Source organism: Ceratotherium simum, chromosome 15 (genome assembly GCF_057802395.1).
Source record: "Ceratotherium simum simum isolate JZ-2026a chromosome 15, ASM5780239v1, whole genome shotgun sequence".
NCBI lineage: Eukaryota > Metazoa > Chordata > Mammalia > Perissodactyla > Rhinocerotidae > Ceratotherium > Ceratotherium simum.
In genome coordinates this window covers 24,823,886-24,837,435 of record NC_141914.1, presented here as the reverse complement: position 1 = coordinate 24,837,435, position 13,550 = coordinate 24,823,886, and the positions used below count along the sequence as shown (strand labels likewise).

Genomic DNA, 13,550 nt, shown 5'->3' with positions numbered 1-13,550 from the left:
GTGTATGGGGTGTGAGGGGGGCTGGTATTAGAGTATGCACTGTATGCTGTACTATCTTTACAAAATAGCTTAATTATTTACAACAAATTTTGTTTATTTTTCCCACATTTTTTGAATGAGAAAGCTGAAGCTCCAAGAGGTTAAATAACATGCTTTAAGTCATGCAGCTTAGGTAGTGACAGGACAGTATTTGAACCCAAGTCCAGCTCCAGAGCCTCTGCCCACTCCATTCCTGCAAAGGAACAGAGAGTGTTTCAAAGACCTGGGTTTGGGGATGAAGCAGAGTGTCAGTTGGAGTAAAGAGGCTACAGGAAGAAAGCAGCCAGACCCTGGGCGTCAGGAGGCTTAGGGCCTATTTCTAACTCCACCACGTGTGGTTTTGTGAACCCAGCAAGTCATCTGACTTTTATGCGAATCCATCCCCTGGAAACAATGTGAGGTGCCCTGCTTGTGTTTGGTTGGGGGAAGAATCGAATGAGAGAAAGGATGATGAGACTGGGTTGGAAACTCAACTCGCTGAGTCCAGCTCTCTCCGAGAAACCAGGTTTTAGAATCAGGTGACTCTGCTTTCCAATCCATTAATTACGTTCTCCTAAGCCTAGAACACAATGAGTGGATTTCAGCAGATGGTCGTATAAAATATGTATAGAATAGGATACAAAACATTGTGAACATTTAAAATTGGTTTTACTGATAGGAAGCAAACCAGTTTCAAATGCTAACCAATTTGAACAGCAGAAGCTCCAAATTTATAGAACAAACATAAAACTTTGGCCTTCGATTCCATTTAAGTGTAACACGGAAAGGTAGGCATTAGTTCGGGCTCTACTTCTAGCTGCACAGGTTTAACCAGAGCCACCAAGAATAGTATAGGGTGGGACTCAGGAGTTATCTGATTTCATGCTGTGCCGATGCCCCCCTCCTTGTTAACTCCTGACCCACCACGCGGGGGGCTGTCCACCTCCTTCCCGGCCCCCAGAGCCCATCCACAGCTGCACTAGTGTGCTAGGGCCGCCCTAACAAAGTACCAGACTGAGTGGCTTATACAACAGAAATGTATTGTCTCACAGTTCTGGAGGCGAGAAGTCCAAGATCAAGGTGTCACAGGTTTGGTTTCTGCTGAGTCCTCTCTCCTTGGCTTGCAGATGGCCTGTCCTCTGTGCATGCATCCGTCATGTTTCTCTGTGTGTCCAAATTTCCTCTTCTCATAAGGACACCAGTCGTTTTGAACTAGGGTCCACCCTATTGGCCTCATTTTAACTTAATCACCTCTTTAAAGGCCCTATCTCCAAATATAGTCATATTCTGAGGTACTGGAGGTTAGGGCTTAACATTTGAATTTGGGGGGACACAGCTAAGCCCATAACAACAGCCCTCCACAGAGCTCCTCTGAACGGATGGCTTTCCCTCTCAGGAGGTCAGACCCTGGCTCTGGTTGAAGCCCTTTCTTCCTCCCTTGAGGGCCTCTCTCTTCCAGCTGTGCCTTCTCCCTTCCCAACAGCCCCAGATGAAGAGGGGCAGGGGCTTCATGGCTCGGCCAGTCATAGGTGTTCCCTATCCCCTCCTGTATCCATTCCCGAGGGATCTGGCCTTCCCAGTCTCTTCCCCACTAGCGTCTTTGGGCTCTCCCTCTCCACCGAGCCCTAGCCTCCTGCTTTCAAGCCTTCTACTTTTCTCTCTCACCTTGGAAGAAACCTTAGATTGACCTTTCCTCTTCTGTCACCCTGTTTCTCTTTGTGCCTTCAATTCCAGAATTCCTGATGGATTAGCTGACTCCCTACCTGTTTCCTTGAGCATCTCCTCTGGAGTGATTTCTGACCCCACTGTCCCACGAAACCTGCCCTCTCAGACACCACTCGGCACTCGATGCTGGTCATACCTGAAGCCCGCTTCCCAAGGCCCCTTCTCGTCCACCCTTGATTGCGATGACAGTCTGCCCTCCACCTCTTGGGGTCCTTCCACAGCCCTCCCCTTCATCCCAGCTCCTCACTGTGAGCTTCGCCTGGGACCAGACCCTGGCCTCTTCTCATCTTTCATTGCATTCTTTTCCCCAAAGCACTGACCCATCCTCACAGTTTCCATTACAATTGCATGTTTGATTCTGAAATCTGTCACTTCTAGTCCCCACCAACCTCTCTCTAGAATTCTGATCCTCGGCTTCTACATACAGATTAAATTCTTTCATCTACCACATTCACTTGGACCAAGCCAAACTCCTCATTTTCACTCCCAAATTCCATCTTCCATCAATACAATGTTGCCCATTTATCCAAGCAAGGAATATCTAAGAAATCTTTATACCTCCCCTTCGTTTCGCCCCTAAATTCTTTTAACTTTCCCTCTGTCTCTTATTTGTATTTCCTTTTCTACTGCCTTTGCCAAGGCTGGACCTTGAGTAGTTCCTTCCAAGAGTATGGTGGTTGCCTCCTAATTGGATATCCTTGTCCCCCAGGAGTTGGAAGGACCTCCAGGGGTCCTCGAGCCCAGTCAAACTGGTATTGGTGTGAAGATTCCTCGTTCACTCAGGACAGAGGCCTAACTCTCAGACTCAGCATCCTAGACCAGCACAGTCCAGCAGAACTTTCTGTGGTGAATGCAGTGTTCTATGTCTGCACAATATGATAGCCACCAACCACGTGTGGTTATTGAGCACTTGAAATGTGACTCATGTGACTGAGGAGCTAAATTTTTTATTTTCTTTAATTTAAATTGTCACGCTATCTTCACACCACTGCTCTCTAGTACCAGCCCTGTGCCCTGGCAAACCTTCACCAAGCATCACTCTGATGCTCCACTCTGAGCTGCTGTCTGCTCCCGACCTATGGGCTCCTCTCCCCTCTCCAGTCAGATCTTCTCTAGGCCTCAGGTCCAGGCTAGGTCCCACCCCTTAGCCCTACCTAAGTATCTCTTCAATCCACAGTGTTCTCTCTTTCTCCATCTTTTGAACAGCCACATATGTCGGCTAGATAAAACTTTTTGTTAAACTTTCTATTTAACTTTTATTTTGACATAATTTCATACTTATAGAAAAGCTGCAAAAATAGTACAAATAATTCTTGTATACCTTCACTCAGATTCCTCAAATATTAACATTTTACCATCTTTCCTTTATCATATATTCTCTCTCCCTCTCTTTTTCCATCTCTCTTTCCCTCTACCTCTCCACACACACACACACACACACACACTTACACACATATACATACCTACGTATATATTACTTTTTATGAGCAATTTGAAAGTAAGTTGCACATGTAGTATCCTGTACACCTAGATACTTCAGCATATATTTCCTAAAAACAGGAATAATTTCTTATAAAACCACAGTTTGGTGATCAAAACATGAAATTAACCTCGATACAATGCTATCCTCTAATTTATTGACCTTATTCAAATTTTGCCAGTTGTCCCATAAATGTCCTTTATGGCAAAAGAAAAAAAGGAGCCTTTCCTGTGGACCACATATCTTGACATTTAAGCACCTGAGGACAAGCCCTGATTCCTCACATTTGTTTGGTTTTCTCCTCAGTACCCAGGTTAGTAGTGTGAACCGATTGGCATGTGCCTGGCACATGGTAGGCCCTCAGTAAATTTCTGTGAGATGAACAGATGAATCATTAGCAGCGACAAGCCAGAGTGGACTTGGCAGAGGAGACAGGCCTCACCTGGGCTTCACCACATAACTGGTAGTCATCAACTCTGTGATCGCAGAGTGCTCCTGTCAGGGGTCACCCCCTTCCACAGTCTTCTTGGGGCTCTCAGATGGTGAGCAGCACTCCTCCCATTTTAAGGATGCACAACTGATAATCCTCAAAGTTAGCTAACCTTCCTGTGGTCACACAGGAGCTCCATGTCCAGGTCAGGAGATGGCACTACTTCTCCATAATATGCCAAGGTGAAGCTTTTTGGATAAATAATTGTTAACCTTAACCCCACTCCTTCATTCAGTAATAGTTAACATGTGCCTACTATGTGCCAGGCACATTGAGTATACAGCAGTGACCAAAAAAAGTCCCTGCCCTCAGAAAGCTTACAGTTTAAGGGGAAGGGAAGGGCATGGGCCGGCCCCGTGGCTTAGTGGTTAAGTGCGTGCGCTCCGCTGCTGGCAGCCCAGATTCGGATTCCGGGCGTGCACCAACGCACTGCTTCTCTGGCCATGCTGAGGCCGCGTCCCACATACAGCAACTAGAAGGATGTGCAGCTATGACATACAACTATCTACTGGGGCTTTGGGGGAAAAAATAAATAAAATAAAAATTTAAAAAAAAAAAGGGGGAAGAGAAGGGCAGACAGTAATTAAACAAGTACATATATAGTTTGTTATAAGATGATAAGTGCCATGGGGGGAAAATAATAAAGTGGGGTGATGATGATAAGGAGTGCCGGGGTGGGGGTTGCTCTTTGACATGGGGGAGATCTCATTAGTTAAATGCCCTGTTCCCATTTGTTGTGTTAAGTTATAATTTACATACAGTAAAATTCACCCTTTCTAGTGCGCAGTTCAGTGAGTTTTGACAAACACATACAGTCGTGTAACTACTGCAACAATCAAGATATGGTTCCGTCACCTCAAAACATGTCCCTGTGCCCCTTAGTGGTCAGCCCCTCCCCACACCCACCTCTGGCAACCACCAATCTGTTCTCTGTCTGTATAGTTTTGTCTTTTCTGAAATGTCATAAATAGAATTATACAGTGCATAGCCTTTGAGTCTGGCTTCTCTGAGCAGAAAGAAAGATGAATCGTTGAGATTCACCCATGTGTGTATCAGTAGTTTGTTCCTTTTTGTTGATGAGTAGTATTTCGTTGCATAAATGTACCTCAGTTCATCCATTCTCTAGTTGAGGGACATTTGGATAACTTCTAGTTTTTAACAATTACAAATAAAGCCACTATAAACATTCACATCCAGGTGTTTGTGTGCACGTAGATTTTCATTTCACTTGGATAAATAGGTTAGATGATTTTTGAGCAAAGACCTGAAAGAAATATGAAAGCTGAGGATATTTTTGTGTATTCACCATATTGTTATTTAGCCAAATGAATAGGCTTGTGTCACAAAGCTGGTCTGTCTGGGTTGTTTTTCTTATTTGAGTTATTTGGAGAAAGCGGGGGTGGGAATGGAGGAAACCATTGGTTGATTCATTCCTTTGTTCATTCACTCATTAATTGATTCAACAAACATTAAAAAAAATGAAAGCCACCAGTCCACAGTCTGTGACCCAAAGGAGGACTGAGACGCTTGGATCCACACCAAAGGCTAATTTTAGTTGTTTTATCTGACATAATTTCCTTTCTGAGTTTCCTGAAAGTTGGTAGTCGGGAGTGGGGGAATAGTTAGTGAGTTGGGGGTTATCATCGTTGAAATGGACAATGAAGGCATTTTTGAGGGTTTTTATCTCAATGGAGGCTCCAGGGACCCCTCCAGAGGCCCCTCCTGAAAACTAATATTCATTTGATCATGAGGTTGTCTGTGCGAGAGTGTAAGATCCCCAGAAAGACATATTCAAATGAGGGCTCTATCCGGATGAGGGGCCAGTGGGCAAGACTGAGTCCTCCTACAATTCAGGAGCTTTGTGAAAAAACAGGAGATAACCTGTGAACTTCTTTGTTTCAGGTGATGCAACTGTGAAAAAGAAACCTGCCCCCAAGACACCTCCGAAGGCAGGTAACTGGTCACAGTCATATTTGGGGCAAGGGAGTCATCTGCCATGAGGGGCGTTTCCTCTGCCCTGCTAGACTGACCTCTGGGTATGTGGTTCCAGGAGACCACCTCGTCCCTGTTCAAGCTCTGCATTATTCAGGCCGAATTTTCCCCAAGAGCCTCTGTGCAGCCTGGTCCCCCACCTTCTTCCACTACTTGCCTTTTCTCCTGTTTCCTTTGTACAGACAGCATCACACAGTACTAGCGACTTTCCCATCTCATCTGTGGAGTTCTGCCCAACCCTCTATCCTCCACTCTGCCCCTTATGGAGGTGGCCTACTTTGTGCTGGTTTAATGCTCTGCTGTGTATGTCCTTGTCATATGGAGCCTTGTCTGTTTTCCACTGAAAGACATTTGAGGATGTGAACCATATTGAGCCTGTCAGCCGGGGTGACCTGGAGGTTAGAAGGCAATGGGCTACTTAATTAATAAAGGAATTAGGATCTAGATTCAAAAAATTAGGGTAAGACACAAATTCCAGAGCAATCAATAAATGGAGAATTATGCCATGTAAATTGTGTGGGCCACTTCTGAGGGAATTAGAATACAGAGGTGAGCAAACCTAGCGGGTCCATCAGCTCAGATGTTCAGGAGCAGTGACAGTGTCCTCAGTCTTACCCTGAAGTTTCCAGAAGGTGAGAGAGGAGCAACAGACCAATGTGGACAGCAGCGTCAAATGAGATCAGAATGTCTGAGACCCCTCTCCTCCACCTCGGAGCTCACTTTCTCACTTGTCCTCTCCCAGCCATGCCCCCTCAGATCATCCAGTTTCCTGAGGACCAAAAGGTGCGCGCAGGAGAGTCTGTGGAGCTGTTTGGTAAAGTGACGGGCACCCAGCCAATCACCTGTACCTGGATGAAGTTCCGAAAGCAGGTCAGTGACGGGGGGGGGGGGTGGCCTGCGAACCACCCACACAGCCCCTGGTCTGAAAGGGATGAGAAGTACTCTAATGGAGACAGCGTCACGGGGGCCTTAGAAATGGGAGAGACCCCTCACCTGTCCATCACCCACCCACCCACTCACCCAATCCGAGTTCTTAATAACATTTTCTTCTGAATCTACGAATAATACCTGCTTTACAGACAATTTGTATGATAGAGAAAAGTACAAAGGGAAAAGCAGCAACTACCCATGGTCTCCACCTGATTTTAATATCTCAGTTAGAGCTCTACTCAGAGTCAAGAAAATGGAACCAGTGATCTAAATGACCTCTCAGACTCTGAGCTGTCTGTGATTCTGTGCTAGCCCACTGAACCCCATCTGTGGTAACAACTTAAACTGCCATGTGCTAAAGGCGTAAAAGTGAATCTGAGTATTTGGACGGATAAATTGTATGTTAAATAGAATTTTGGCTTACTGGCCCAGAAATCAAGCTACCATTTATAATAATGGTCCTATGGAAAAATGTTTGAATTTTCAAACAACTAGCTTTTAAGGGAACTTGGGGAGCCCGGCCATTCCAACCCATCCCGTATTGGTACTGTGTGCCCATATGCACGATCAGCAGAGAATGGTGGGCTGGCTCAGGATCAGGAACTCTACAGGAGGTGTGAAGATTCTTCTGAGCCCTCTGTTGCTCTATTTCCAAACACTTCCAGTTGTCCTGAGGCCCAGAGATGATAGGAGGTTAGTATCAGGAAGAAAAGGAGGGTTGATCTCAAAAGATGAAGAAGAGAAGCTGGCCTTATCCCAAAGCATGTTTGTCCTGTGCTGTGTCTAGGCTAGGGTTGTCTGAAGTAAGATGGAATCTCATCCCTGTTCAGAGCCAGTTGGCCCAGTCCCAGCTGTGTCCAACAGAACTTTCCATAGTGATGGAAATGTTCTGTATCTGTTATCCACTATGGTAGCCATTAACCATATGTGGCTGTTGAGCACTTGAAGTGTGACTAGTGCACCTGAGGAACTGAATTTTAAATTATAATTAATTAAAAATTGTTATAACAGCTTTGTTGATATATAAATCACACACCGTAAAATTTACCCAATTCACTCTTTTATTTATTTATTTATTTATTTATTTATTTATTTATTTATTTATTTGGTGAGGAAGATCAGCCCTGAGCTAACACCCATGGCAATCCTCCTCTTTTTGTTGAGGAAGACTGGCCCTGAGCTAACATCCGTGCCAATCTTCCTCCACTTTATGTGAGACGCCACCACAGCATGGCCTGACAAGTGGTGCGTCGGTGCCTACCCGGGATCCTAACCCGGGCCACCAGCAGCGGAGTGCGCGCACTTAACCACTACGCCACCGGGCCAGTCTCCCAATTCACCCTTTTAAAGTGTACAATTTGGTGGTTTTTAGTGTATTCACAAGTTTGTGCAGCCATAACAATGATCTAATTCCAGAATATTTTTATCTCCCCAAAAAGAAACCCTGGCCCATTAGCAGTCACTCCTCCCCATCCCGCAGACCCTGACAACCATTAACCTACTTTCTGTCTCTATGGATTTGCCTATTCTTGGCATTTCATATAAATGGAATCGTATAATGTATTCTTTCTGGATTTTTGTACTTAGCATAATGTTTTCAGGGCTCATCCATGTTGTAGCATGAATGAGTACTTATTCTTTTTTATGGCCAAATAATATTCCATTGTCTGGATATACCACATTTTGTTTACCTGTTCATCAATTGATGGACATTTGAGTTGTTTCCACTTAATTAGTTAAAATTTAAATAGCCATATGCAGCTAATGGCCATGGTATTGGACAGCACAGAAGAGATCAGAAACCGCTGGGGTGGGCTTTGTAAGGGACTTTGCTGAGATATGTTCTCCCACCATCCCATCCCAGAGTCGTGGAGAGGGACTAGGATGCTCCTCAACTCCAGTCTGGACCAGCAAGTTCAGAGTTCATTCCACCCAACCCTGCTCAGCACCCTCCCTGCCCTCCCCAAAACTGGACCCCCTCAGGGAGACTTGGCTCTGGATGCAGGAGGGGAGGGGCCATAGGGGGAAGCCCAGAGTCCAGACAAGAACCCCACATAGCTTGTGCAGCAGCATCCCTTAGGGAGTAGAGAGTGGGGATCAGAACCCGCTTCCTCTCCTGGCCCAAGTCTCCAGCGCTGCCCCACTCTCTGCCCCCAGATCCAGGAGAGCGAGCACATCAGGGTGGAGAACAGCGAGAATGGCAGCAAGCTCACCATCCTGGCTGCACGCCAGGAGCACTGTGGCTGCTACACACTGCTGGTGGAGAACAAGCTGGGCAGCAGGCAGGCCCAGGTCAACCTCACTGTCGTGGGTGAGTCTGGGGACAGGGTGGCCTGGAGGACGGGGGATAGGGAAGGCAGGATGAGGGACTGCAGGGCCTCAAGCCCCCGGGGGCCAACTCCTTCTGCACCGGCTCTCTCTGCCCACAGCCTCCCGTTCCCCCAGCTCTCCCTCTCCCTGCTCGCACACTGTTGTGTGCTCCGTGCTCCTTGAGAACGCCAGACCCTGCACACACACACCCCCACACACAGCGTTTTCCTCTTCCTATGAATTCCCTCCTGGCTTCTCTTTCTTTCTAGCCTTTGGAGACCCTGAGCCCTGCTACTCCAGGCCCTCTCCTGCCAGTACCTGTAACTCCCCCTCCCTCTGGTCCACCACCTGTCCCCAACTCAGTCCCCTTGAAAATCCTCACTTTGAATCAATGCTGCCTTCCGACCTCACTGCTCCTACACCTGATTTTGGGGGCATTGCAGGAAGATCACAACCCGCAGACTCAGTGCGGGACCCTGCCAAGGTCCAGGCTCAGCCTGGACATCTGTGCTGGTCAGTGCCTACTCCCATTCTCTGTGATAGTTTGTCACCCTGCAGGCCTTGGCCTCTTGCTTCTCTGAGAAATAGGAGGCGTCAGGCGTGAACCTGCTTAACTTCACGGCCCCACACCTGTGGTGTCTCTGTATCTGTCCCCATGCTGCCTCACCCTCCCGGCTCTGGGTATGGCCCACCTTCCTCCTGCCTGAGGCTGCTCTCTTGGGGGCTCCACCCCACCCCCTTCTCTCTTCTCTTCAACTTCTGCCGTAACTGTTGCCAGGCTCGCCCATCTTAGCCAAACACACAGGCATGCATAACTCCTGCAGTGTCTTGTCTCACTCTAGACACTTGACCATGTCTCTCTCTCTCTTCACAGCAAACCCCCTGAAAGGGGAGGGTCTCGACTCTCATTCTGCTTCTTTGCCTCCCTGGCACTCTTCAGCTCCCTGCAGCCTCCCCTCCATGCCCCATTAGTCTGCTGGACCACCCTTCTGAGGCCACCGTGACCTCCTAATCCTAAATCCACTCCCTTTTTCTTATCTTCTATGTCCCAGTATTGAGTTTAGCCTGTCTCAGACTGATTCTCAAGTTCACTTTTTCCTCTCCATCCCCATCACTCTGTTTCTCACGCCCTGGTCAGCTTTCTCCTGAAACATCAAACTAGCTTTCTAACTGGTATCCCACTGTCAGTCCTGTTCAGCTCATTGTCCCCCAACATGACAGGCACTTGGGACAGCGAAGGAACCGCAGATGAAGGAGCAGACAGACAGGTGGTGGGCCGTGTCCTTGTGCATTTGTGGGGCCTTCCTACCTCATGCACATGAGAGCCTTTGACCTGGAGTTTATTGATCTGATGCCCTTCGTTTTGTTCCCTTAGGTCAGGAGTTTTAAATCTGGGAAGGCAGGGGTAGCAAGGGGTCAGGGAATAGGTTTCTCATCTATAAAAGACGGGAGGGACCTTTTTCTCATTCTTTCTCTCTTTGGTGACTCTGGATGCTTATTTCAGTAGTTTCCCCCCGAGGAGCAGGAACATTTGGGGGTTTGGGGGGTTGGTGCTGGCGATCCAGTTTGCATTTCCATTTAGACCTGTACCTGAAGTATTGATTTGGCCCCACGCCCCAGCCCATTAGCAAGCATCAGTTTCTAGTTTTCCTGGGTGTTCTCTCTTATCTGCCCAACTTGGGGAACTTTGGGGTCAACTCCTTTGAACTGCTTTTCTGTGACCAGTGCCCCTGCCCCCACTCTGGCCGGCTCTGCACTGTGCCACGCACGCCCCTCCCCCAGCACCCCTGCACAAGCTGCACTTCTGGCCTTTTATGGTTTCGTTTCTTATTCTCCTCGGCCAGCACTGACAGGGCCATTGTGTGGCTGCCCGCCAGCTGGCGGGAGCAGCATGTTAAATGCCGTCCTGGGAGGGGAATGGAATGGAGGGGAACGGGCTTTCTGTCTGCCTCCCCCCCACAGAGCTAAGAATAGAATTGCTCAATAAAATGAGGACTCACATTGATGGACATAGCAAAGCCACATTCATTCAGAGCCCATGGATTTAGAATTAGTCCAAAGCAAACCTGGATTAAGCCCAGATTTACCTGTGCTTCTCTAGGAACGTCTGTGTGTTATCTGATCAGGGTTGATTAAGTAGATGTAAAATGTAAATAAGATGACACAGGAAGTATTTGGCTTCACTACTACTCCAGTTTTCAAGTACTTTGGAAGCATCCATTTACAGGCCAGCTAAATAAGGCCCATTTAACACAACTTCTACTGGGTAGCAATAAACTTCTCTTCTTGTATGTTCTTTAAAGTACGACTTGTTTTTCAGACAGTCTATGACTCCTATTTTTAAAATAGGATAATCATATGATAACAAAATATAATACATGATATTATATGATCTCATGATAATAAAAATTAGCCTTTCCCTCAGTTTAAATGAGTGATGTTTAGCTATTTTAAAGGCTTAATATGATTATATTTTAAAAGGCAGTAGAGGGGTTTGTGATGCTCAGAGGGCCTCCGCCCACATCTGTGCCTCCAGCCTCAGCCTCAGCAGGTGAGGAGGGGCCGCTCAGGTGGGAGATAACAGCAGACCCAGGTGAATTCCTTCCTGGAGAAGAACAGGTCATTTTGCATATCTTTAAAGGAGAAAACAAAGTAGAGAGAACCCCAAATACCCAGTAATCCCCAAATACTATCTGAGCTTGGAACTTGCATGATTTTTAAGGGCAGGAGATTACCCTTTGTAACGCTTGGTTTGGCTTAAGCAAGATGTATTCTTGATCTTATTCTGGGTGATAGCCTGGAAAATAACAGGACTCTGGAGCGAGGGTCTGGAGATTTTTTGGAATCTCCTCTTGGCTCTGCCACTGGCTTGCTGGGTATTCTTGGTAAGCAAAGTCCCTTAGCCTCCGAGGGCTGAGATTATCCAGGTAGATGACCCTGGGGGCCCTTGTAGCCTCTGCTCTTCTGCTAAAAGCTGCAGGGGCTGCTGAGGTGCCAGTGAAGGGAGGTCCAGGCGGGGTCAGGCACAGCCACAGATCATCTTCAAACACGCAGGCACATAGAGACCACCAGGCGGTTACTCTAGTCAGAAGCATAGAGATGAGATCCTCCATTTTTCCAGGAGTGAGAACGTTTGCTAAACAGAAAATCCTGGAGCTGATGCCATCGGAGACCCTGCCCTCAGACTCAGCATTTCCCATTCCATTGGTCAAGTCTCTAGGGAGCCATGGGAGAATTCCAAGGAAAAGTGGAGCTCGGGGCCTAGACACTGAGCCTGCCTCACTTCACCAGGCCGTGCCCGGGGTCTCCCAGCCAGACTGAGGGAAGGCTCACAGGCACTGTCTTCTGAGGACGTCTGTTCTGTCTGAGGGTTTTCATCCCTGGCTAGTCCAGCCTCTGTGTGGGGCTCTGTTGTCTGGAAAGAACAGAAAGCATCAGGCACAGCCTATGACCCTAGGGGCAGCTGTGCCCGGGGGGACTTCCAATCTCACATGACCTCAGACTTCGGTCTTTTCTGAACTCCTTAATTTGGTGTCAAAATCCTTGAAAGCATTGAAGTTTCATTTGGAATTAAAGCCCCCTGCCCCAAATTTTGCAGCTTCTCTTATAATGTAGGGGGTGACATATGTCATATGACACTTCTTTCTTTTTCAGCCAAGAGACATCTGGAACAGGGTAGGGTACAAATACTACCTCTTCTGCAATACCCATTTCTCAAGAAAGTTTTTCTTTCTTGACCCAAGCAGAAGGAGAGGAAGTCAATCAGTGGAGTGTATCTGCATTCGTTGTATAAATTTATATGACTCTAACCGTGTCCCATCAGACATTTTCCAGGCAGCTGTCTTTAGGGGAAACAGAGAGTCTGTCTTTCATCCCTCTTTAGGCTTTGACTTCTTTAGCTGGGTCTCGAGAGGACTTGAACCACTTGCCTCTAAGAGAGTTTAGAGTAATAAACATCTTAGCCAACACCAGAAATATTTCTAAAAAGACCAATATATCTTTCAGAACAAATAGTTTTTCTAAGAGAACATATTAAACAACCAGTGAAAGTGGTTCCATCACAAGAGGCCTCCAAAGTGACTGCCGACGGTGGGAAGTGGCTCTGTCGCAATCCCAGAATCATTCCCGGGTGAGGTCCAGGCTTGGGTTGCAGGCGATAGATGGATTCTGGGCAGCGCATTCTTGGCTGGAATGTAGAAGGAGCAGGGCTTGGGGGAGGGGGTGACAATGAATATGGATATGGATATGGATATGGATACGGATATGTGTACACCCCCACACATACACACACAGCTGAATGTTTTTTTCTTCCCCATGTGCAAAGGGTCATCTGTAGGATTCTCTTTGGTCTTCCTGCCTTGCTGAGGGTTGGAGAGTAGAAGCCAAGCACTTTCCCTGGGTTTGCTTACTTGGTGTTTACAAAACCCCTAAAATGTAGATCCATAATAGCACCATTTTCCAAATGAAAAAGACAAACTAGTCTTGGAAGTTAAGGAATTTGCTCGAGGTCACAGAGCTTATAAATACGCATAGCATAAAAGCATGTGTTTTTGTGTGCATGTGAGGAAGATTAGCCCTGAGCTAACATCCGTTGCCAATCCTCCT

General features: G+C 47.0%; 1 protein-coding gene across 1 annotated transcript in view; it reads left to right on the top strand.

The window, feature by feature from the left end:
• MYLK (myosin light chain kinase) overlaps positions 1-13,550 on the top strand; it is a 264,120-nt gene that overhangs the window by 207,658 nt on the left and 42,912 nt on the right. Inside the window, exons 19-21 of the mRNA XM_087439713.1 lie at positions 5,616-5,666; positions 6,448-6,575; positions 8,793-8,946. Of these exons, the coding sequence (XP_087295839.1) occupies positions 5,616-5,666; positions 6,448-6,575; positions 8,793-8,946 (333 nt within the window). The remainder of the gene's footprint in view (positions 1-5,615; positions 5,667-6,447; positions 6,576-8,792; positions 8,947-13,550) is intronic.